General features: G+C 39.0%; 1 protein-coding gene and 1 long non-coding RNA gene across 4 annotated transcripts in view; one reads left to right on the top strand and one right to left on the bottom strand.

Annotated features, from left to right (window-relative positions):
• The first annotated feature begins 1,554 nt into the window (after positions 1-1,554).
• On the top strand, positions 1,555-24,812 carry KNG1 (kininogen 1). The gene is made up of 10 exons (XM_026071027.1): positions 1,555-1,984; positions 4,898-5,008; positions 5,714-5,798; positions 8,299-8,471; positions 10,159-10,266; positions 15,892-15,973; positions 17,137-17,309; positions 18,740-18,847; positions 19,848-19,937; positions 21,383-24,812. The coding sequence occupies exons 1-10, from the start codon at positions 1,790-1,792 to the stop codon at positions 22,097-22,099; spliced, it is 1,842 nt and encodes a 613-aa protein (XP_025926812.1). The 5' UTR covers positions 1,555-1,789; the 3' UTR covers positions 22,100-24,812.
• Positions 17,194-26,776, bottom strand: part of LOC112968596 — a 20,617-nt gene continuing 11,034 nt past the window's right edge. Inside the window, exons 6-7 of one of the 3 annotated variants that reach the window (XR_003254387.1) lie at positions 22,005-22,049; positions 21,889-21,923 (exon numbers count right to left, since the gene is read on the bottom strand). This is a non-coding gene — a long non-coding RNA (uncharacterized LOC112968596). Of the gene's footprint in view, positions 17,281-21,836; positions 21,924-22,004; positions 22,050-26,776 lie in introns of those variants that run through there. The other 2 variants (XR_003254385.1, XR_003254386.1) reach the window with 2 other exon arrangements.

Below are 26,776 nucleotides of genomic sequence, written 5' to 3'. Positions count from 1 at the left end.
CTTTCCCCTTACTCATTTTATCTCTGGACAAAGACTCTCTAACTAGAGTGGAGGCACAGTGGAAGGATGTCATGCTGGAGGCATGCCTTTCTGTTGTCTACATTGTACCCTATCTGTGGATAATGCAGCACTATATTTGCACTGTTATAAAGATTCAAAGAAAGTAAAAATATGTAAATATTTGTTTTTTTCTTGTCACAATTACCATATTTTTGTCCTTTTTGTTACTTTGGATGTTTAGCTGCACGGTGAGGATCCATGAGGCATACTCTAGCATAAACTGACAAACGATGGTTGGGTTACCAGGTTATCTAGAAAGCTCTGACCAGAATTAATGACTTGAAATGTAATATTAGGGGGTGGCCTGCATAAGAACTTCCATTGCTACAATTGCTGGTGGAGATGAACCAGAAATAGTGCATTCAAGGAGAGCACATTTCAAACACCTCATAACTGTTTTCAGGGAGGGGAAAAGCAGAGACCTGTAATAACTGTTTCAGGTAAGTGTTTATTGCTGAACTTTCCTCAGTGGAAACTGAGTTGAGGAGGGGAAGAGGAAGCAGGAAGGAAGAATCCTGGTGTTTCTTTTTACTGTAGCCCCCATCAAGATGAAGACTGTTCAGACAGACCTGGGACCCCAATCAGTTCAAATCAGTTATCCCATAAGCAGGAACATGGGATTAATCAAACAATTAGTTATTTGGTCTTCAAAGTAGATTTTTAATAGCATAAAGTAAAATAAGGTGTGAAGGCTACACTGAACAAAAAGAAATAAAATGGGAACAGCATATTGTGTAACTGAGTGAAGGTTAACTAATTTTTTCAAAGGGTATGCATGAACAACTATTTCTGGCATTGCTTAACCACAAAGTCTTTGAAGACTTTTTTTTTTTTAATACAGTAGTATTTTTGTCCTGTAATTAAATATAAGAATTTAACCAAACTTATAGTGAGACACAGCTGGAACACTAGAGCTGAGGCATTTCCAGTGGATTCAAAACAAAATTACCTGTTGCTCAACACTGGAGACAGGTGCTAGATGTTACCAGGCAGTTCTAATTCCGGCTCTGCCAGACACAGGTAACATTGACATTAGTTACTCTCTTCTTCCAGTGCCTCATTTTCCCTGTCTGCGTAATGAAAGCAAAACATTATGAAGATGGACTAATTCATGGTCCAGTCTCCAGACGCTGGCAAGTACAGACACTTCCAATTGCAGGGTGCAGCACAAGGATTATAAAGTGATATTGAAGAGTTATGTGACATTCAATGATACACATCTGTGCAAAAACATTTTTCAAACATGTTCTGACTTCCCAGAAGTCTTGCAGTCTGAACACTAAGCACATCTATAAAATTTAGTACTGCTGTCCAGAACCAGAACTTCATTGCCACTGTGAGCAGCAGTTTTGATGTTAAAAAACAAACAAAAAAAGAAAAAGGCAGAGAGCTACAAACATTCTCTCTCTTTTCTCAAGGGCTCTTCTCAAGGCTGCTAAGCTTAAACCTGTCTCCAGCTGCAGCCAGTTAGGCTGTTATCTTGACGGCAGGTGGACAACCTTAGTGTCATTCTGGTTACCACACAAAGTTTGTTTAGATAAACTCAGAAGTTTATTTGCAGTATAAACAGGATATGACGAGAATCTACTAATCCCAGCAACCCGCTTGTTCTGTTTACTTAGCTATTGCTCCTGAAAAACAGAAGAGGTTCCTAACTGCCTCTCAAGTATTCCTTTTCCATTTGCTTTTTAAAGAGTCACTCTAATTCAGGGGACCATTTTGTCCAGTCATGAAACCTTTCCTGGCGATAGTGCTCTGCTGTAGTTTCTTTTCTAGCAGAGCCATCCCTCTTCCATTCGAGTTTTCAGACTGCGATGACCCCGATGTCTTGGAAGCTGTCGACACAGCACTGAAGAAGTACAATGGAGATAGAACAACTGGTAATCAATTTGCTCTATATATGGTGATGGAAGGCAAAAAAACAGTAAGTACACTTTGCAAAAAACATGTTTGAAATGTTTGCACACTCTGGGTCCAATTCTCTCCATCTTCTTCATAAGAGATGGCAAACATGACAGCAAAGTATCTTGCAAAAATGTTTAAAAAAATCACAGGAACGGCTTGCACAGTAAGATACTTGTCACCAGGACTAGCAGGGATGTATATTATGTTCTTATCAATGGAATTTGGTGTGCTGGTGAATTGCTTATAAATGCAAAACTACAGAATAGAAAATTTCAATCACTTATCCAATATGTCTTAATAGCGCATTTAGTTTTCTCCTTTCTCTTTGTGAATTCTACCTTTTTCCATCATCAGTAAGGTTTTCAGACCAATAGCAAAAACAGACTTATTAAAAAACCTTGATATTATCCTGACTTGGGAAGAGCTGGTATCACACATAAAAAAGAATGACCTGATAAAATTTGGCAATACTGTGAATAAACTGTTTGTGAATATTATTTGATTGACACTAGTCCTGAGTCACAGATCTGTCTAAAAGCACTAGGTGGTATCTTAGTCAAATAGGGAGACAGCTAGAATTATAGAAAAGAATGAAATATGATCCTTTGCCTGGAGTCTTTCTGTATACCACTAATTTAACAAAAGTGTATTTACCTCTGAGAGGCATACAAAGATGATATTACCATAATAATAACAAGCATTACTTTATTTGAAAACAACATTAGCATTTTTTTCTACTGGATTGGATTTTCAGACTCAAAACACAAAAAACCCAGTGACAGAATATTTTGCACACCAGAATCAGGAGGCACTTTTACCCAGATAGAAATTGAGCTCAGAAAGGGGACATGAATTACTCAATGGCTTACAGTAAACCACCCACATCTTTTGGTACCTATGCTCTAGTTTTCCTGTTTTCAAACTGGGGAGATTTTAGCATGTAGTGATAAAGACTAAAATCTGGCAAACCTTTTATATAATTAATACTAAACAAATGAATGGTCCCATTGTCTTCATTGAACTACATGTGTCCTTAACAATAGCCAGATGCAAACATCTTGATATCAGATCTATAACACCACCTTCATTTTTGCTGGTGTTCTGTAAGGAAAGTTATTATTATCAGTGTTTCATTTTAAATAAAGTTCTATTTTTAAGAATGCATATTTATTGTCATTATTATTCATCATTCCTCTCTAGATATACTGCCTTTTCTTAAAAGATCTGAAGTGGAAATCAATTTTTACTTTGAATCACTGATCTGACTATGATGTTAAGAAAAAATCAGGAAAAGGGAGTCTGCAAGAGAGATTTACTTGTATTCTAAATTCTTTTTCTAAAAAGAATATAGATTTTACTCATCTCTAGTCTCACAATGTTGAATGCATTAATTAAATAGCTGGTTATTACATATTCATGTACATTCATTATTGATATGGTAATAAAACATAAAAGCTGACTGCTGAAAGACTGAACCTGCACCAGTTAAAGCCATAGTCGTTCATAGTAACAATGAAATAAAACAACAAAAAATAACATACAGAAACAATGTCTCTTCTCCAGGTATTTCATGTACTCAGTGAACTGAACTGATTTATTCCAGGTTTAAAACAGTGTAACAGAACAGAATTTGTCTCTTTTTCAGTCCATATCTCAGACAGTGTAATCTGATGCAGCTCCATAAATGTCAATTTTTACCTGCTGAGGATTATGTCCATTATATTTTTAGAGGCTCTTTCATCCTGTTTTACAACCTGCAGCCAATATTTCAGGTACCACCATTTTTTTCATAGTCGTAGCAATACGCAATAGGAAGTGAGAGAACACAGAATATAATTTTGCCTTCAGCACCACCAATGTCAATTCAGTATATTCCACCCATGTCAACTCAACGTCACTTGCTTGTACAGGAGAATGGTACAACTGCGGCAAGAATCCTGGTTATCCTCAAATGATACTGCTAGGAGAGCTAATGTTAAAGTACAGCAGCTGCCTGTGTTTGCATTTCAAGAGGTACACTGCCAGAGCATTTTTAATGGCAGTAAAAGATTAGGAACTTTTGGGTTTGTATCTGTTCTAAAGGATGAACCATAAACATTGTAGTACGTAAATGTTATTTGAAGGCACGGGCTCACTACTGAGCCTAGGGCATGGAGAAAATGCCCCCTGGTGGTTTACAAGCATCAGAATGCCCTGAACTTCCACTGGCCAGGACAGACCTCATTTAACTTCTAGGCTTTGTCTGTATTTCATCTCACCGAATTCCTGAGGCCACCCTCACGAACAACTTTGCCTTTAATGCCTCTAGGAGAGCTGCAGGCACAGGCAAGGCTGTCTTTACAGCATATGCCCTCCTGAACCCTTTGCTGCGAGAAGGCAGAGCCGCTTAGTACCCTGTTAATGTAGAGTAAGGCAGTTTGGACATTGCCAGGCTGCCTGAGGGCTGCTGGCTGCCGTTTCTGGGCTGCCTACAGCAGGAAAGCGGACAGATCTGGGAATGGGCCAAGAGTGGGAGTGATTGAGTCTGACAGGAGCACAGTCCAAAACGGTAAGTATGCAAACTATCCAAGCAGCAGCCCAAATGTGCTTACTTGGAATACATTTGAATATGAGTACAGAAACGTAACCAGTTTTTTCTGTTTTTAAAATCCTAGCTACAGTACATTGAATTGTAAGCAGATGAGCATACTGCATCTACTCTGTCAACATATTGTAGTTGTAGTTAAGGGCTCAATAATATAATCAGATAAGTTAATAATTAAATTAATGAGATTTGGGAGATCTTCCATGGAGAACAGCAGCTAATCTGAAACCATATTATAAAAAATAAGGTAACCAATATATAGAATTTACCCTTTGAAACTCTTACTTCATCAGTGATGTCCTGATTAATCACTATGCAAATGATGACTTGCATATTGTTTTTATCCAGGCAGGCCCTGACACACAATTCTATGTGAAATATCAAATACGAGAGACCAGTTGTGCCATTGAGGAAAACAAACACTGGAAAGACTGTGATTACAAAGCACCTGCAGAAGCTGTAAGTGTCTGTCATCTTCTAAAATTCTCTGTACACAAACAGCAACATAATCAGCAAGACTGTAGTCTCCTGGGAGAAAATACAGAAGAGGACTTTGTGTGTGTGTGTGTGTGTGTGTGTGTGTGTGTGTGTGTGTGTCGCCTTTGAGGGCTTATAGGAGTAAAGTACAATATGGAGATGTTTACAACCCTAAAGTTAATCATTATAATCCTGAAGATGTACAGGAGGGACCTTTTTCATACAGACATTTCAGAGCTTCATTGCACCTAGAGGAAGTACAATTAGGGCATCCACAGCATTCAGGAAATGTTACACATCCCCAGTGGAAGTCACTGTTCTTTCATATTGTACACAACGCAAAGAAAAGGAAGAAAGTAATCATATCATTTGAATCTATGTGAAATGCCATGGTCATTGCTGCATACCTCGCACCAGCAGAGAGGAAATTAGGTAAATATGAAATTTATATAGATTTATTTAAGATGATGTGTTCATTTCCCTTATTCTGGCCGTATGTTCTTTAGTTAATTAATATGCATCATCATGACAAAAGGAATCTTTCAAATTATCTGCTCCGTTCATCCCCTACTCTTCCCACAATCAAAAAACCATTCCTTTTGCAATAACAAAACAGCAAATTTGACAGTACTATACATGTACATATGAACTTGTCCGCCAATCCCATACTCTCATATGTATTTGCAGAAAACCGGAGAATGCACAGCTCGAGTTCACATTAATAAGGCTGAAAAAACAAGTAATGTTTCACAAGATTGCAAAACTGTTCCAGGTATGTAACTGTTTAGGACAGCATTCAACAAGTATATTGAAAAATAAGTATGGAAAAAAAAATCATACTGAGACTTTCAGTTAATTTTAAAGGTAGAAGCTCCTCATCATTCTGTTCAGACTTTCATAAAGCATCTTCAATGAATGAGCAACTACATGTTAAAGATGAAATTTCACTCCACTCCGTTCTGCACATACATGCTAAGTCAGTGAAGCACTGGCAGTTTCTGACTAAGGGGAAGACCCTATTACCTGGTACTGAAAACTGGCATGTGTGCATAATAAGCTTTTTAAAACATTAAAATTATACCCCATTAAAATGAATTTGCTTAAGACCAAAAGCACACCAGTAACCTAGAGACTAGATATCCCTTTCTAACACTTTAAATTTCCATCCTCAATTACTCAAGTACAAAATTGTGCCATAAATGTTTGGATAATACTTTGTATGACAAAATTGTATCTTAATTTTCTCAAAACTAAAAATGACTAACTTATTTTTGTTAAAGTTTACAACACAAATCTTTAACTGTCAACTGAGAAAACTGCAGAAATTTTAATGTCAAAACTAAAAATTCAGTAATGATATAATTATTTGAGACTTTTTTTTGAAACTTATTGGACCTTAATGACAGCCAGTACTGCTTTTCTTGCCTTTAAGATATTCATATATGATTATAATGTTCACATAGTAACTTCCTTTAGAAACAAGTCACATAGTTTGGCAGCTCTGTAGCTGAAATCTTTATGTACCTATGACTAGAGTTCAGGTAAGACATATCCAAGCTAGTTTTAAAATAAGCATATAACTGTGGCAGCATGGAGCTAAGTGTGAGCTGACAACAGAAATATTTATCAAGATTTCTAAGATGGTTTGCAGCTTATCTTTGAGTTTTGGTACTAGTTATCTTGTTTAAAGCTATAATGGCTATACCTACAGCCACTGCCTTACTAGCAACTGCAGTACACACAGAGCATGTTCTACTCCTGAACAAATGCCGCTTGGTTTCAGATGCATTTGTAAGGCAATGGTGACATCTAGTTGCCAGTAAAAGGTGTGTGAATTACAACGAGAATGCATTGGAAATTTGCATTTGGATCTTTGTTTAGAAAGCTAAAGAACCACATTTGAACTAAATGAATCAGGTATTCAACCTACAAAGATTATCTCTTGCTACCAAATTATTGCAAAAAGCAATACACATTTGTTCAGCCCTTACAAAAAGACTGAAACCATAGCCCATTCAGAACTGGGCGTACTAATGTTTTATTATCTTGCTTGTGATTGCTCCCTGAAAACAAGGTCATATTCTTTTGCAAAGTATATATATTTTTCATGACTGAGTCAAAGGCAGGCAGCGATAGATGATGCTATAAATACGAAGGGCCAGGCACTGTTCATGCACCCTGCAAGAGCTAAGACTAATAATATTCCTTACACCAAGCTATTCCAAATGTACAAAGGAGCAAGGAGAAAAATTAAATGCAAAGGATTCAAACAGAAGAGTTAAACAATAGATCCAATCTGTTGAGGGATTTCCCCACTATATGTTAGGTACCATATTGTTCAACCTCCTTGGTGAAACTGTTTGACCATACTGGCCCTGGACTGGATGCCCGGCTGGTGCAAGCTGGCATAACTCCATTAAAGTCAGTTTATGCCAGCTGAGGATCAGGCACACAAATTTTATTTCAATTCCACAGAGACCATATATTGTCTTACTTTGATTCTCAAGCTCACTGAATCATGAAATTAATTTATGTACTGAACTAGGAAACTAATTTATGAAAATCCAATCCATGATTACTAGAAAGGAAAGAACGTTAAAAGGATTAGTAGTAGGAAAGAGAATTTTGAGCATCTCCTTCAAGCTTGCCTATCCACAGCATTCCAGTTGGCTAAGCCTGGAAGCTAACACCAAGTGGTAACTTTTTGGCAGTTCAAGTGACTAGCAAGGGCAGTTCAGACAACACAGCTGTAGAACAGTTTAACTACAGTCCCTAAGGAGCTCTGAGTCAGGGCAGTCCACATGGTGAGCCAAAGCACTCCTGCCAAAGTCCTCTTTCTGAAACATGGTAAGGTCAGAAAACAGCAGCACACTGTGGGTGAACTTTGAAGACTATCTCTTTAACTGTGGCCTCCACTGGCTCTTCCCTGACTGGATGAGGGAAGACCCCTCCTTAGTGGTATCAAAACTGCACGCAAGATTTTTCAGAGATTCAATGACTCCTGAACTTTGTGGGTGAAGTTCGCTGCTGAAACCATGCTTAGATCCAAATTTCATAATGGCCCCTATCACTACACAGAGAAACATGTCTCTAAATACAATGAATATCTTTGCAGGCCCTGAAACATGAATCTAGATTTTGCTGATCGCTCTGATTAAAAGCAGAAAAGATTTTTGCTCATTGAACCTTCTCTGTCATTCCCATGTATGAGAAATTAAAACTGACACAGCTTTACATGCAGGCCTATATTTTTTGGTTTGTTTCTTTTCCAGCTACGGCAACGATAATACCCGCTGAGGCTCTTTGTCTTGGATGCTATTATCCTATATCAAGTGACTCTTTACAAGTGTCAGAAATTCTGAAACAAGCCATTCAAAAGTTTAACAGGCACAGTGATGAAGCCGCCCTTTTTAAACTTGTTGAAATAAAAGAAGCAAAAAGGCAGGTTTGTATATGATTTTTCTATATATTTTACAGAGGAAAAAGGTACTTTGGTTGTTTTACGTATATAATTCTGACTTTAAGGTGTATTATATTTCATGATAAGATCATACAGAATGCAGACCATCTAAGTAATTCTTTTCAGCTCTGTGGAATCGTAAACAGTTACTTACTGGCTTTTCAGAGCTCTCAACTTTATGAACTGGTACTAAACATGGTTTGTCGCTATCTGCAGTTGCAACCAACCAGTGTTCAGCACCAGTTCATTCATATACAGTGCTGACACAGGCACTTTGTGTCATCTGAGATGTCCTGGAGTATTCCACTAGGCCCCTACATGAAGCACCAGCTGGAGCAGGTCTGTGTCTGTCCCTGTCCCTAGATTCTGTGCCAAAATTGCCAACCTGTGCAGATGTCTCATATACTCTAGATAGGTGTCTGGTGCCATTTGAGGGGCTGTGTTTATGCAATGGAACAGGACCTGTATGTCAGCAGCTGATATACATTATAGGACATGTAAAATCAATAGAGAAAAAATGGGTCAGAAAAACAAAAAGCCAGCATGACATTTGCTGAAAGATTTCTGCACGTGGGAATACCTGTTTTGCAAGAAACAAATGTTCAGGTCACAGAAATTCCATGTCAGTTGGTATTCCATGCAAGAGCTACTTCCCTGCCAAAGGCTCTCCTATGGATTGCAGTGACATTGCTAGAAAGTAAAGGTTCTGATTTGATTTTTAAATAGTATGTAGCCTAAAACCAAATACAGATCCTTTTGTTTGAATATGTATGTGTTTACCTTGCCCCAAAAAATCTTCTGTTCTCATGTCAATTTGACTCATGATTTAATTCAGATGGTTCTCCTTTTACTTACTGATGGCAATGATCCTCTTACTGAAAGACAAGCATAGATGACATTTAAGCCACATGGCAAAATGTTACAGAGAGACTGCACTCCAGCAGCCACAAAGAGGACCATCATGTCATTTCTGCCCAACAGAGACTAGTCAAGAGACCTCCACTGTAGCTGATCTGGGATGGAAAGTGTCTATATTTGATTCTTATTTCTGAATTTTGTTCAAATGCTGCCTGACCTAGCTCTGGGACATGGAGAGATTTCATGGATGAGAAGCAGTAGCCACAGTGTTAAAAACTGAACTGCTTCCTGGAGAGAAAATAAAAAAAAAGATCAAAAGTCTGGACAAAATAGGGGGGGGGGAAAGCCCAAGGCAGACACAATTACAGGTAGATGATAAATGCAGGACATTCAGCAACAAATGATGCCAACAGTGTAAAGTTACATTATTCAGATTCTGTTTTACTATGTCACACACTCTGGAACATAGGAATTGCCAAGCTGTATTAGTGTAGTCATCCATCTAGACCAGCCTCCTGTCACTGGGAGTAATAAATAACAGACACTTTGGAGGAAAGTGCAAGAAACCATGGAGTATGAGGCTGCAGGCTTGCCAGGAGAACCTGAATCTGAATACAAACTGTATTTCCAATATCTGCATGGCTTAACTTACTTTCTATAGTATAAGAACAGTATTTTCTTGCTGTCTTTGAGTACTGTGTGGCTCAATGACTGCAAAGTGATTTGATGGATGGAAGGCACTTGCTTTCTTTGGTGATTGCATTTAATAGTTTAACTTCAAAGCATGTATTGGCTTATTTAATACATCTTCCAGGTGGTAGCTGGATGGAATTATATAATTAAATATGAAATCAAGGAGACTAATTGTTCCAAAGACCAATTTCAAGATTTAAGTCCAGAGTGCAAAACCACTTCTACAGGGGTAAGTAATCTTCAAAACCTGTTTGTCAAGAAAATATATTAGCAAATAATGATTGAGATCCGACTCAAGAAAATATTTATACTTTTGCTTAACTTAGTCAATGAAGTTTAAATCCAAGCTTACAAGTAACTGTCTGTTTATGCGGTTAGAACATCCATGTCCTCTCGAATCAGTGACCAAGAAAACTGCTAAAATGTTTGCAGGTTTCTCTACAGAATCCAATCTTACCCAAACAAATAATCCATTGAGAAGTTCCTATGCAGAGAGCTACTCCAGTACAAACCAAAAAGTGATAAGTAAAATTAGCACTACTTTTCCAGCATAAGACATATTTTCTAAGAAAATTAAGTAGCTGAATTTTTACTTACCTCTACTGCAGTCCAAATAAGAAAGCTTCAAAAAGAATTATTAACAAATATACATATTCTAGCTAAACAGTGCTGCCAAAATAGGCACTTCCTCTGCTTCTCTGAGCTGGAACAGAATTAAATGTACAAAAAGAGAGAGCTGTTCTGTCAGCCAACCTCACTGAACCAGCTCACCATCAGGCTAGATGAGTGCTTGTGGCAATACAAGGAAGGGGGCAGAAATGTACAGCTGGAGTGAAGAGTGGTGGTAAATGGGAGGAAAGGAACCACACACAAGAGCCCTGACTCTCATCTGTTTCAGCTGTTGTGGAACTGCACTATTCAGTGTTACATTCAAGAGTCTCCCTGTTCAAAAATTACTCCTTGGATGTCTCAGGAATGCTATTGCATTTCAGAAGCGCTGATCAGAAAAGGAAAGAATGAAAACACTGTAACAAATGATAGGAGACTGAGAATCAGACTAGCTGAAGCAAATCTCTCCATTACCCAGGCTTGTCCTTTAACTGTAAGCAAGTTACTTAATCTGCTTGAATCTCAACTCCCCTATCTGTCAGCTGGAGATAATGACTTCTGCCCATTTCATATAATCCAGAAGTGCTACCTTATTGACATGCCATCTTGATCACACAGGGCTTGTGGGATTAGGTCTTAATCACTTATCTCCTGAATAGTTAATCAACCTTGTTAATCAATCATCCATAGTTGTTATTAGAAATCTACAGGCCCAATCAGAACATGTCAGATATGGAAATATTTCCCCTATTACATCTTCAATTGTTATTATATGCTACCAACTTTTCCAAAATGTGCTCAAAAACACTGGAGAGAATGGCCATTCAAACAACTGAGCCTAAGCTGACATTCTTTGTCCCAATCAGAAATGTGAACAAAATGAAAATTCATTGAAGACAACATAGTTCAAATATTATGAAAGAAACTTCAGTCAGGTCTCTTACCTGTCTATTTTTGCTTGAACCATGAACATAAAAGTGGCCTTACTGGGTCAAACCCCGTAAGGCCCATCTAGCTTAGTATCTTAACTCTTAACAGTGACCACAAGCAGATGCTTTGACAAGGGTGTAACATCAAGGAGAGTATATATGACACATCCCCAAATATTCGTCACCAGCCATTTCTTGCTCAGGCACTTCCCAGGTATTTATGTTTAGTAATTTTTAGTGTATTTCTCTTCCAAGAGCTTATCTGATCTATATAAATTTCATATTTACCTATCTGAAGAGTCAGTGATCTCCACCCACCTGCTCCATTCATGATTTGTAGCTATCACATCCTCCCTCAAAAATCTCCTTTCTGAAATGAAGAGTCCTAGCTGATTTAGTCATTCTTTGGAACAACCAAATTCCATAGAAGTTGTTTCATACCTTTGAACAGCTCTATACTCTCTGTTTTGAAATAGGACTAGAAATGCACCCTGTATGCATCATGCAGGTGAACTATATTCATGCACAGAACTATAATGGGGCATAATTTCATTCTCTTTAACCTTCATAATAAGCCTTTGTGCTGTTTTTTTTTTCTTTTTTTTAAACTGCTGCTAAGTTGATGTTTTCGTGGATGATATTTTCAAGTACCTGTCATAGCCCTGAGATCTTGATCCTGAATGGTAACAGTCAGCTCAGAGCCTATCACAAAGTTAGGATTGGCTTCTCCCTTGCGCATCACTTCACATTTCTCTACATTAAATTTGTTCTGCCAGATCAAACCCCTATGACACCTATTTCCACTCTGAGATCTGATCATTAATCCAGTGCTGCTTTACACATTTTAACTAAGTATTTATCCATACAAGAGCCTAGCCCCTTATTCTACAGTTGACTAGTTTCCTTTAGAGTCTTTGATGGAGATGCAGGTGGGCTCTGTGCCATGTCGAACAGTTAGTCATAACTCTGTAGAAGATGAAGGCTGGAAAGCGGTCACTTCTCATACAAAGAGTAAGGCTCCTGCTCCTCCTGAAACCCTTCAGCTGATGAACAGGTTCAGTGCCCTCCAAACTGAGGAAGAGCTGGGCATGGCTTCAAGCAAAGCAAAAGAGCTGACACACCTTGTGCTGCGCAGAAACACCCGGAAGAAGCGCAGAGTGATTGTAGTGGGTGACTGACTCCCTGTTGCAGGGGACAAAGGTACCTATCTGTTGACCTGACATCTTCTCTAGAGAGGTTTGTTGCCTACCAGGGGCTTGAATCTGAGATGTTAAGGAAAGACTGCTGAGGCTTGTCCACCCCTCTATTACCCACTGCTGCTCTTCCATATTGGCACCAACAATACTGCCAAGGGCAACTTGGAAAGTATCAAATGCGATTTCAGAGCTCTGGGGACAATGGTCAGGGGTCTGGGGGCCCAGGTTGTTTTCTCCCTTTGATCTCATCAGTGAGGGGGAAGGATAGGAGGAGGAGCAGATGGACACTCCAAGTAAATAACTGGCTGCGCCACTGGTGTTGGCAACAGGGTTTTGGTTTCTATGACCATGGGACCCTGTTTGAAGATTGACAACTGATTGGGAGAGATGGGATCCACCTCATTAAATGCGCGTCTTTGCCAAAAGGTTGGCCAACCTGGTAAAAAGGGCTTTAAACTAGGAAAGACGGGGGGAAGGGGAGAGTTATCGAGACCATGAAGGCAGCAAAATGGGGTTCGAGTGGGATTACCTCCAGCAATTGCATACAGCTAAGGAAGTACTTACAAGACAAGACTATGAGAAATCCCTTTGCATCCCTCCTGGGAAATCAGCATGCTCGAATACCTCTCTGAAGTGCCTGTATACAAATGCATGCAGCATGGAGAATAAACAGGAGAAATTAGAGCTCTGTGTGCGATCGCATGGATATGATCTCATTGAAATTACAGAGACATGGTGGGATAGCTCACATGGCTGGAATGCTGCCATGGATGGCTACAGGCTCTTTAGGAAGGACAGGCCAGGAAGGCAAGGTAGGGGTGTTGCCCTTCATGTGAGAAAGGAACTGGAATGTATGGAACTCTGCCTAGGGGTGGATGATGAGCAGGTCAAGGGCTTATGGGTAAGGATTAAAAGGAGGACTAACATGGGTGACACTGTTGCAGGTGTTTGCAACAGGCCACCTGATTAGGAAGTAGATGAGACCTTCTACAGACAGCTGGAAGTAGCCTCACGATTGCAGGTCCTGGTTCTCGTGGGGGACTTTAACCATCCTGATTATCTGCTGGAGGAACAACACAGCAAGGCACAAGCAATCCAGGAGGTTCCTGGAGAGCACTGATGATAACTTCCTGACGCAGGTGATGGAGGGGCCGATGAGGAGAGGTACACTGCTAGACTTTTACTAACAAACAAGGAAGGGCTGGTTGGAGATGTGAAGGTTGGGGGCAGCCTTGGCTGCAGTGACCATGAGATGGTGGAGTTCAGGATCCTGCAAGGAGGAAGCAGGGCAAAAAGTATGATCACAACACTGGACTTCAGGAAAGCAAACTTTGGCCTCTTCAGGGACCTTCTTGGAAGAATCCCATGGGACAGGGTCCTAGCAGGAAGAGGGTCCAAGAGAGCTGGTTAATATTCAAGGATCGCTTCCTCCAAGCTCAAGAGCGGTGCATCCCAATGAGCAGGAAGTTGAGCAAAGGGGGCAGGAGACCTGCATGGATGAATGAGGAGCTCCTTGCAAAAACAGAAGGAAGTGCACAGAAGATGGAAGCAGGGACAGGCCACTTGGCAGCATTACAGGAACATCATCCGAGTATGCAGGGATGTGACTAGGAAGGCCAAGGCCCATTTGGAATTGAATCTGGCAAGGGATGTCAAGGACAGCAAGAAGGGCTTCTTTAAATACATCAATAACAAAAGGAAGACTAGGGAGAATGTGGGCCTGCTACTGAATGGGGCAGCGGCACTGGTGACGAATGATACAGAGAAGGCAGAGATACTGAATGCCTTCTTTGCTTCAGTCTTTACTGGTAAGACCAGCCCTCAGGAATCCCAGACCCTAGAGACCACAGAGAAAGTCTGAAGAAAGGAAGACTTTCCCTTGGTTGAGGAGAATTGGGTTAGAGATCATTTAGGCAAACTGGACATCCACAAGTCCATGGACTCTGATGGTTTGCACCCACGAGTGCTGAGGGAGCTCACAGACGTCATTGCTAGGCCACTCTCAATCATCTTTGAGAGGTCATGGAGAACAGGAGAGGTGCCTGAGGACTGGAAGGCTAATGTCACTCCAGTCTTCAAAAAGGGCAAGAAGGAGGACCCAGGGAACTACAGGACAGTCAGCCTCACATTGATCCCTGGAAAAATGATAGAATAGCTCATCCTGGATGCCATCTCTAAGCATGTGAAAGATAAGAAGGTGATCAGGAGTAGTCAGCATGGATTCACCAAGGGGAAATCATGCTTAACAAACCTGATAGCCTTCTACGATGGAATGACTGGCTGGGTAGTTGAGGGGAGAGCAATGGATGTTGTTTACCTTGACTTCAGGAAGGCTTTTGACACTGTCTCCCTTAACATCCTCATAGGCAAGCTCAGGAAGTGAGGGATAGATGAGCAGACAGTGAGGTGGATTGAAAACTGGTTGAAAGGCAGAGCTCAGAGGGTTGTGCTCAGTGGTGCAGTCCAGTCAGAGGCCTGTAGCTAGCAGTGTCCCCCAGGGGTCAGTACCGGGTCCAGTCTTGTTCAACTTTTTCATCAGTGACCTGGATGAAGGGACAGAGTGCACCCTCAGCAAGTTTGCTGATGATACAAAACTGGGAGGAGTGGCTGATATGCCAGAGGGCTGTGCTGCCATTCCAAGGGACCTCAACAGGCTGGAGATCTGGGCGGAGAGGAACTTCATGAAGTTCAACAAAGGCAAGTGCAGAGTCCTGCACCTAGGGAGGAATAACCCCATGCACCAGTAACTCAGTACTGTTTTTGTTAGTTCCATAACCTTCTTTTGTGGTCTTTATAATTTGAAACAGAACTTCCAGTGAGTTCTCTGTAAAACAGGATTCTGGCTTGGGAATCTCCCCTTTTCCTTCTGTAATGAACACATACAAATAACTCACTTAGCTTTTATGTTTTATTTTCTCTGAGTGGTCTTTCTAAATCCGGATCATTTATTGGCTCTGTATACTGTCTGGCAGGCTTCTTACTCCCAGTATGTTGGAGGAATGAATTACTAGTAGAACGATTGACTTATTCTGTTAGCAGGAAGCTATTGGGACATTTACATGAGTTTGTTCATTATTTCTAAATAATAATGTGCTGCTTTGTTTCTTTTTCTTACTCCAGCGTGTAGGTAATTGTGAGGCCAAAGCATATGCAAATCTTAATGACCAGATCATAGATACTGCAAGTCAATGCAAGTTTCCAGGTATGTAACGGGCACCACAGAAGTTCTGCAATTTCCAATGTTTTGTTACAATCGTAAAAAATGTAAAACAAAAATGCAAGAGATGACAAAAGATAATAACAAGAGAAAGTAATTCTTTTGTGACAGAAAAAAGCACCACTTCTTCATGAAATATTATCAAAGAATTCTTTCACTTCCTACAAATATTTTTCATACAAATGAAAGTTATATTTTATCATTTATATACTGCTATATTTCTATGTCATGGGACTGGTCCTGGACTCTCATTTGGGGATCAGCAGATACAAACTCAAAGAATATAACTGCCCTACAAAGATTATTTCCTTTTCCACCACAATGACCAGGCAGCTAATATCATGTTCTTTAAATAAGCAAATCTTTCTAGATTTTCTGAAGAGTTCCAATATACTCTTTCAAAAGGCAAGGGAGCTTACTACTTTAAGATTTTGTCCAAAATTAATTATTCCTCTAGTGATACCATCATTGTTTTTACTGCATATTGCATGACTATCTCTAAAACTTGATAAGTTAGAAGCTTATATTTTTCCTTGGAAGTAAATTATTTAGAATTTATAAGTTTATTACAATCAACCCTTACATGGTTTTCCTATTGTTACTTCTTCCTCCAACCATCTATTGGGACAAAGATTATCACCATTTCACAGCTTTTTCTTTGTAAACAAAAGCGTTATTTTGCAGATCTGTCAAATCAGAGTACATTATTACCCCATGCAGTAGGTGTTGCTTTCTCACCCATTCAGAGACTTGTTTTTCTTCAAAAATGATATTCTTCAATACTCTCATTCATTGCCAATAACTTGAACTCTGGGCTGGATCCTTTTCTTTCCTCCGACTCAGGTCCTTCCATACATGCAGATGTTCCCTTCCTTTATTTGCTAGGTACCTTCAATTGGTACACCCAATTCTCATTTCTATGAGAAGACTATTGTTCAGTGTCCTGTGTGACACTAGGTGCTGATGCAGTGCTCTTTGAGATAATCAAGATACGATAACATTAATCACATAAAGATATTTTGTTTTAATTTGATAGACTCAAACACAAAGTGTTCCAGAAGGTGGAGGTTTATAAGTAACTGGTTTTCCCAGTCTATGTGTATTGAATCTTTTGTTCCTTAGATTTGAAATCCATTGTTTTCTTTCAGCTGAAGAAACGGTAGATCCTCCCACTCTCATTTGTGCTGGTTGTCCAAGGCCTATCCCCAAAACCAGCCCAGAACTGAAAGAACTACTGGAGGTTTCCATGGAGAAGTACAATTTGGAGACCAATGATGATTTCTACTATAAAGCTGGAGACATAGAAAAAGCAACAGTTCAGGTTGGAATTTATTTTTCCTTTTAAAACTAGTTCTTTGTATACCAGAGATGAGGCACAGACACTGCAGTGTTATTGTTCTAAACTGAATGTTAGCTAAAGTTTGGATTTAGAATTGAAATGATGTTTTTTTCTAAGTGTTGATACATGTGGTCACTGAGACATCCCTGCACTCCTTGCAAAATTTTGCCCATATTGGCTTGCATTCAAAAGTGATTTAAAAATCCCCAGTCTCTTGATTTGATGGCTTTTTATTTTTAATGTGATTTTAAAAGCACGGGAAGAAAGTTGATTTAGGGCATCTGATTTCTGTATTTTTACCCCACCTTTTAATCAGTCTTTGTAACGTTCCATAGAATTTTAAGATAGAAAAGATTTATTAGACAAAACTACCCAGCTGATCCACCACACCAAAACTCTATGTTATTTTATACATTGCCCACCCTACAGTAGTTTTAAACTCCAAGAAATGGGGCTTCCCAATAATACTGCTAATAATACTCCAACTAGATTCACAAGAGGACATCTGTGCATAACTTAACATATACAGATAAATACAGCTAGATAAAAAAGAACAAGGAACCAGGAGGATAATATTGATCAGCATTTGTGTTTGCCTAGTTTACTGTACAGCAGGGGTTTAGAAATCCCCAAAGAACCATAAAAAAGACAATGGAGTAGTTTTGAAGATACTTCACAGAAAACTTGTCATGAGCATGTGGGGTACTACCGGAGAAAGCACTAAAAGTGCACCAAAGTTTTTCTGAGTAGCTCATGTTCTTACTAATAATACATGTGCTTTTTCTTCTTTCCTACTGTTTTTCTTCTTGCCCACTTTTCATATCATGATTGATATTAGCAAGCAAACATTTTTAAAGTAGACTTATAAAGAGCCAGAATTTCATGCCCTGCCTGCTGTGTCTACAGCAAGATATATTATTTTGAGCATTGTAAGAAATACTAAGAGAACTCATTCCAGGCATATTCTTGAATCAGTGCAGTTCCTTTCTTTAACGCATTTGCCAAACATGTCCATTTTCAACTGAGCCTGTTTACCACACACTTCATTTTGCTCACATCCAACTTTTCTTGCATCATATTTGGCTCCCTGCAGTGGTGTCTCTAATGATTTCTTTTGTTATTAATGAAATTACTACAAACATCCAATAAAACAAAGCTAGAACTGTGGGCCTGGTGTTATTCTGACCTTTCTGTCTCCTCCAATTTCAATGCTGGAATTTTTGAGAATAGGACTGGAGTAAACAAGTAAGTTGATTAGAAGCAGATATCTTTGCTGTCAAGTATTTTAATATTGCTCTCAACATATGTGAACCAGTGGTCAGGAAATAAACTTGCAGAAACCCATCTTTTCTGTGAACCACTTTTCAATAAAAATACCTTTACCACAGAAAGCCCTCTTGCTAATTTTTCAGGTGGTTGCAGGGAAAAGCTACCGTATAACATTTACAGTCAAGAAGACAAACTGCTCAAAGAAAGAGTTTGAAAAACTTAATGAAGACTGCGAAGCCACACCTAACAGTGTAAGTCGTGATGATGTTGCCAGTTATAATGTCAAAAGAATTGTTTCAAATGGACAAATTCACTTGCACCAGAAATGGTAGTCACTTAAAGCAAATTCGCATTTGATTTTGAGTTCCATCACCTCTTTCAGTAAACATCTGCCTCAACAAGAGGGACACCTTTCAATATCTGCAATCCAAGCCACTGACAATGGCAGTAAAGCACAAAGCTTAAACTGAGTCACCTCAACTGCAGCATCTTAGTGTTCATTGCAAAGTGAAGGGGACTTTATTCTGATAATTATGAATCACAGAAGGGAGGGAAGGAGACTGCTGGGAAATGAAATGGCTGCAATACTCCTGAACCTGTGGCACTTGCAGCTAAAGGAAAGTATGAGACTGAAGCATTACTGGTGTGCAAAGGACTGATGATTCTGGAATGCATGCTGCTGACACTGGGAAAATCCATTCCAGCTGCTGGGAAGCAATGCTGATAGGACCAGAAACCATTGGCAAGGGAGTTGGTTGGAAAAGAGAGAGGCTTTATTTCCCCTCTCTCTTCCTACCATATGAACAGTGTTTACCTCTGAGAGTTAAAAACTGTTAGTGCAGCAGACATTAACTAGTTGAACAAATGTGCCTTTTTCTCTAAAAGAAAAATTCACAATTTTTAACAAGGGGTAATACCATTAACAGACAATATTTGTTAGGTATATCACGAAGATTAAAGAGTTAATGCTCCAAAAGTACCAGAGACAAAAATTCCAATAATTATTGTTAGAAGTTGAATTAAAGTGCTCACATAGGCATCCTAAGACCTTGGAAAACTAAACAGTGATGTGTCCCAGTACAAAGGAATCTCCATCACTAAGATGTATTTCATAGATATTCAGGTAAAGCTCCAGGTATACTTGTATTTAAAAATACTATTAAAAACATTTATCTTTTTTCATGTACAACTCTTTTCCTTTGTGTCTGATGTTTTGCTGTCCTAACATGTTAATTTTTGTTTCAACAACAGGTACAATTGAAATGTGAAGCACAAATTTACGTGATCCCATGGGAGAATAAAATCTTGCCCCAGGTCAACTGCACTGAAGAACTTTTACCAGTATGATTTCTTTTTATTATCCACCATTATAAGCAGAGCATACAATAATGAAAGACATTACATTCTTTATCCATCCCAAATTATCTTATACATTGTACCAAAAATAAAGGAACACACTTCTTTAACCACCTCAGTAAGGCCACACTCCTCCCTCACTGTCTAACCTCAGCAAACTTGTTACATCCAAGTCTATTTTGACACAACATGAGACAGTAGACAACACTGATTACAGGAGTGCAAAGAAAGGCAGCAGCACAGAGAACGCTCTGCCTATTGACTGCTTCTTTGCATTATCAGTTAAGCTCTGAGGTATTAAGCCCCATCAGTTCCTTTGAATCATTCTTCGTACTACGTTTAAAAATTGGGACAAAAATGTATTTGGCAATGCAAAAAACTACACCCCACAGATGCACAGGTTTCAAAAGCATCTGCCATTCTTTTCATGTTAGTAGAGTAGCAGATTTCCTTCTGCTTAGAGTTGTCAGTCTCTGCAGGAACAGCTTTTAGAGTTTCCTCCCAGCTCAGCTCCACTCTTAACTAGCCCTGAACATGGGTCAGTTTTGAAGTCTCAGAACAGAATATAAATACAAGCTTTTTTTAGTTCTGATAATTGTGATTTCAGTAATTCTGCTGTGTTCAGCACTTTCATAACTACCCATTCATTAGGTATCGACTAGCAAGTAGCTTCCCTCTCTGTTTCCATTATAATATTGTATCCACATCAATTTTCAAATTTAGCTCTCCCCCAAACATCCCTGATTTGCAGTTAGATAAGGATCAGATGCTTTGGTAGACAGAAATGAAATCCGTGTCAGACACAAACTGTACACCATGTGTTCAGTCTTCATCTTTCCGCTGAACAAACAGTGATGGGGAAATTGAGATTATTCAACGACAAATGAATGTTTTATAGTATCGGTGCTAACCTGCATGTATTATTTCTAAGCAGCTCTGTGAAATAAGTATTTCAAATCTAGAAACAAAAAATTGAATAGTTATATCTCATATGACGAAACAATCCAAATCTCTTGTATATTGTCAACCTTCAGCATAAATTGTTTTTATAAATCAGAATGTTATCCTCTAACAAGAGCAGGGACATTTTCATCCCAGAAATCAACTGTACTCTTCATAAACTAAAACAAATACACAGGCTTACAGCTGTTTTCTTCTCTATGGTATCATTCCACACTAAAACTGGCAAAATTTCAACAATAAATAAATTGCTCTTCTTACATATAATCATTAAAATACTCCAGAGTTACCTGGATAGGTATTTATGTTCCGACCCTTATCACAGATAGAACAGATTCAGTTTACTTCAAAAATCTTTTGCTAATCGGCTCACGTACTGCAGTGAGCCAACTTCTGAATTTTCCAAATCTGAAGCTATTATTTTTGGTTATGTAAAAAATATGGCTAACTATTATTGCAATGTTTTTTAGGTTTTCCTTGCAAGAAGGCCTCCTGGATTCACCCCCTTCCGAACAGCACAGTATTTTGCACAGTCTCAGCCAGATACAACATCCTCTAATAAAAATGAAACAGAAAGTCAAACACCTAGTACAGAAACAAGAAAAGATCATGGACATGGACCAGAAGGTGAAGGTGAACCTGGGTGTAAACACAGGCATAAACATGGGTGTAAACATGGGCATGGATTTAAAAAGGATCATGCGTCTGACAAAAGGCATAGGCAGGGCATTGACTGTGGGCACCGAACCGGGCATGGGTGTGGGCATCAAAAACACAGTAAACATGGTAAACATAAACATCCAAACCCCAAATCTTCTGAGGAATCTGATGAAAGGGTTTTTAATCACAAGGAAACCCTCCCATCATCCAATGCTGAAATGGTGTCAGAGCTAGTTACTCCCGGGGCTGTGAGACAGGAAACTAGTATTCCTGCAGAGACAGTAACTCTTCCTGATATTTTTTTAGTTAATGGGTTGCCAGATCGCTCAGAGTCTCCTCTTCCCCGATGTCCTGGAAAACCATGGAAACCAATTATGGACCTCCCAGTTCCTCCTAGCTTTCCCAGAGAACTGACAGACGAAGACCTCTTACCTTCTGCAGTAGAAAACATCAATCCAACAACAGAAAACTCAAATCCTACCCAAAATGAAGAGACAAGCTTTGAACTTTCAGATGCTTTACAATAATTCAAGCATTGTATGATCCTCTTCTGAGGTCACACACAGAAAATCAAAAAATTATTGTCCTTTAAAATCTATAAAATCTTAGAGGCAAAAAGCTCCTATTCTGTTAGCTAAGATATTCAAATAGGTCCCCAGCACTTCTGGAGACCTAAGACCATGAATCTGTGTTTGCATATGTTTGCACACATGTCAAAGCTGTAAAACAGGCATGGCATCATGGATGCAGAACCAGTCTATTGAAGGGAATCCAGGACAAGTCAACAGCCTTCTGCTGTAGACGTTACAGTTATAAGTAACTCCTCCATCTCAAGATGCTAAAAGCACACAGTGAATCACTGCATCAGATCTCACTATATTATGTTTAAGACAATGGCATAAAGAATTTTGCAAATTACATGAAGAATCTCAACCAAATATTTCTGATGGGTAAGACAAAAGCAAGCCAATATAGAACAAGGATGCCTTCTTTAGTATCTAAAATAATACTTCTCTAATTTACTGGACTGAAATTTTTTAAGCACAAAACAAAATACAGGAACCCGATTTACCTGTCAATATCTTTACTCTAATTAATATTCCCATCAGTCTATCACTAGCAGGTGGTCTTGCTGAAAGAGTTAATAGGCACAGCTGACAGAAACCTAACTAAAGCATATTCCCTATGTGTAGTATATTAACTACACAGCAGAGGCAGTACTAACGGACATATTTTCATGCGGCAGAGGTGTACAAATATTGTAGATCGGATGACAGAATTGCAAACACTTGAGATACCTAAAAGTTGTCCGACCTCTTCCATTACAAGAGTTAGCTTAACTCTGGGAATCTACCAAAGGCTGAGCTCTTGGTGGGAATCTTAGCTAAAAAGTATCAAATATTTCTGGCAAATAACGCCATGCAAATACAATGTTTTCACACTGTATGGATTTGATAACTCATTCAGCTGGAAAACCAGCCAGCAATAAACAAATAAATATTTTAACATCAGCTCAGTTCACCAGTTTGAACCACTGCTCAGTCACCTTAAAAGTTATTGAAAGGGTGAGGAGCTACAAATGGTTAACACTTAACCAGTTCTTCTGTAAAGGACCACATAGAATGAAACTACAGTCTAAGTATCCTCCAATACAGCTGCAGAGACAGAACAGGATATTCTCTGAAATTGTTCGTCACAACTGTTGGGATTGCTGTGGCACCAAGACTACACAACCAACAGCTAGAAACGTGCCCTTCTGTTGTGTACTACGCTTCTAGTGCCATCACCCCACTGGTGAGGAAGAACTAGATAGATGAAGACTGCTTACAGAATGTGGAACAGATAGATGAACAGGGCCAGGAGCCTTGTCAAGAGAGATAGGGAGGCTCCTGAAGGAGAAGATATTTACAAGGAGAGGTCAGAAGACAGAGCTGGAAAGGACAGGAGCATGGGTGGAATAATGTGGGAAAGGGTGAAGAACAGAAAGCAGCAGAATCTTAGTGGCAAGGATGGAAACAGAGTGAATGGGATGGACAAGAGACCTGCTGGGGGTAGCACTGTCAAGAAGCAAAAAGGGGCAGGAGCTGGAGAAAGGAAATAAAAGCAAAAGAAAACAGCAGAAGACCACTGTAGGGGGGCTCTCTAACCATGAGGACAGTCCCCTACAAATCACAGAACTGAACTCACGCTTCCTGAATCTAAACATTCCCTTGCTGTACAACCCCCTGACAGTGCACACACGCCTCCCCTCCCCAGTGTCTGCTTCCTACGGATGTCAACAACCTTGTGTTCAGTTACTTCCCTACCTCAAGTGGTAGCTATCGACACTGTGACTGAAAGAACTCAGCCCTTCTGATAATCTACATTGAGGTAGAGTCAGTATGATTTTGCATGTGCAATTTCTTTCCAATTTTTTAATTATTTGTATCAAAAGCTACATTGAAAATATATTTTAAAAGACATGAACTCCAAAATTAGAACATCTCCCTATGAATCTAAATTCAGACTGGTTACCTGCATCTAAACATTTCTTTAACACAGTTTAATGGCCTGCTATATATGCATACATTACACAGAAAACTACCTGCTGTGACTGGATGATATATAATCAGAAACATTGCATTTTCCTTTCTTTTTGAAAGCAAAACTAGCAATCTTTAATAAACCAAACAACTTAGCTGGAGCTTCATGGTAAGGCAAGATATAAAAATAAGAACTCTTGCATCTATCACTAATCAGATGTTGTAGCTTTTTCATTCACTTCCTTCCTTGCAGGATAAAATGCAAAGTCTATCTCCTTTTTAGCCCATGACAGATACTACACTTATGAAGCTAGGCAAAGGGATATCTAGAGTTATCTTCAGTTGTTTGCTTCTTTTCTTTTTCCTGAACAATGACTAGTATGATTTGGGCTGTAACTGGGAATTTTTTGTGTGTGTGGCATTAATAAAAGGAATATAAGCTTGAAACAGTTTCTCTTGAAATTGTTGTAGAAACTTAAGTAATTCATGCAGAATTAAAGTAAGAGAAATGAGGATGCAAATACATCTCTCTCATCTGACCAAAAAGATCACAGCCTTGGCATATGCTCTGCACAGAGTACATATGTAAAATCACAAGTACCGAGACACAGATTAAATGGTCAGAGCAAGGTAACAAAAGGCAGGACTCCTAGATCCTTCTCTGCTTTGAATTTGCCATGTATTATAGTGATGGTGTAAGGCTTCATTAATGTTTAATATAAACAAATTAATGTCAATTTTGATTTCTCATTTTTATAATGCATAAAAACAAATACTTTTAAAATATCCAAAATACTTTTAAGAAATCATTCTGAAATAAAAATCAAAGTGCTCCAATCCAAAAAACTTTGAAATAGAATTTTCTTCCGTTTTTAGAATGGAACATTTCAATTTCTCATTGACATGTTCCCATAGAAAGTCTTAATCATAAAGAAACAGTACGTTCTGAGGGAAAAATATGCTGTCAGAAAACCACTGACCAGTTCAGTGTCAGATCTGCTGCTGAAAAGGTTTGCAGAAGTACCAGCTTCTGTTGCTGGAATCGTGCTGGAGCTCTCTATCCGATGCCCCTTTAAAGCTTAACAGGTACTTTTCTCCTTGGCCAGCAGATGGCAGATTTTCTGCCACTGGGTTTTTATGATCTCCGTATCAGGGTTTTGTGATCGCCAGTAAAGGTTTATTAGGTTTAACACTCAGCATGTCCTCTGTGTTAGTAACGTCTGTGCAATCTGTATTAAATGCTGGAGCTCTCTCAATAGAGCACAGAAAGTTTGCCGGTTTGTTATTATGTGCAAGGTGTATAAATAATGCTCTAAGTGTAATTTAATGTAAAAGATAACAGACAGCCCTGTAGTAGAAAAAATCGCATTCTGGCTGATACAGATAATCAGAACTGGGAGTTTGGGGTGTGAAAATATGTCTGAACTAATGCTCTGTTCATAAAATTGCTGAGAGCCAGAGCCACCTGATGGCCATTTTACTGCTGTCAGGATTTGATGTGCTGCCTTTTCTGTTGCTCATTCCATCAGTGGTAGAGAGACAAAATAAGTCTTTTGACTGTCATATGAAAAAAATCTTCAGTTTTACTACAGATAGCATATTGGGTTTTTGCTGTAATTCAGACATGACCTTTTAATTACACTCAGTAATTCTGGTCATCCTCTCATGCTGTGTGCACATGGTGTAACTGTACCCACGGGAGAGAGATGTACAGGCACTTGGGAACAGAAAGTGGGGAGAATTAAGAGTGAAACTGGCATTTGGTAAGATGTAAGAACCCATTGCTTTCTTTGTTTTCTTAAGTTTTTCAGCCAGCAAGATAATTACTCCCAATTTAGGAATCACAGCTCTGAGGATAAAATGGATCTAAATAGCTACCAAATTAGAAATGACAAGACTGCACAGCTACTGTTATATAGACAGTACCGTCCCAAGTCTGGTGCTCAGATTCCTCAAATATTCTTACAAAATGTTGGAGATCTATATTTTCAATTCAGCAACCAGCTATTCACATACCAACTGTAATTTCACTGTGTTTACAAGACTATATTAGAATAATTCAGCTTCCACCATTTTAATGAAACTTGAAGTGAATTTGGTTTGGTAAAATGTAATGAATAATACAATACTTCCACTGCATTCTAAAATAAGGAGGAAACTGTTTTAAGGAGAAAACAGTGAAGGTTTTCCTAACCGGGTAAGTCATGTTGCTATAATGAATGAATGAATACTGATATTACTGCTGTTACTAAACTGCTTTCAATCTGCAGCTCAGTGAAAACCCAAATGTAAGCTTCAAAGAAGTAATTCCTGTCAGTATGGAGTAACAGAGATCATGGAAATATGACAATGATTCTTTCCCTTCTGCCATGAATACTGATACTGCTAATCCATGAGTTGAAGACCAGGCATTAAATTGCTGGTCTCACACAGCAGCAAACTGCTTACCTTGCTCTTTCAGTTCAAAGTGACTCCCAGAGAATCAAAACTCCCCACAGAGTCCAGATTCATGCCAAAGTAGTACATTTGCCTTAAAACTGAAGAGCTTGAACCCAAAACATTTTTAATGAGAAGTCACTATAAGAATTCAGTGAATGATTCACTGATCTACTTACTACAGAAGCCATAATGAACCACTTGGCTTGAAATGGAAAAATAGTTATGTGTGAGCAGAAAACAAGG

This window comes from Apteryx rowi, unplaced genomic scaffold (assembly GCF_003343035.1).
Source record: "Apteryx rowi isolate R43461 unplaced genomic scaffold, aptRow1 scaffold_32, whole genome shotgun sequence".
Taxonomy (NCBI): domain Eukaryota; kingdom Metazoa; phylum Chordata; class Aves; order Apterygiformes; family Apterygidae; genus Apteryx; species Apteryx rowi.
This window is presented reverse-complemented; position numbering and strand designations above follow the sequence as displayed.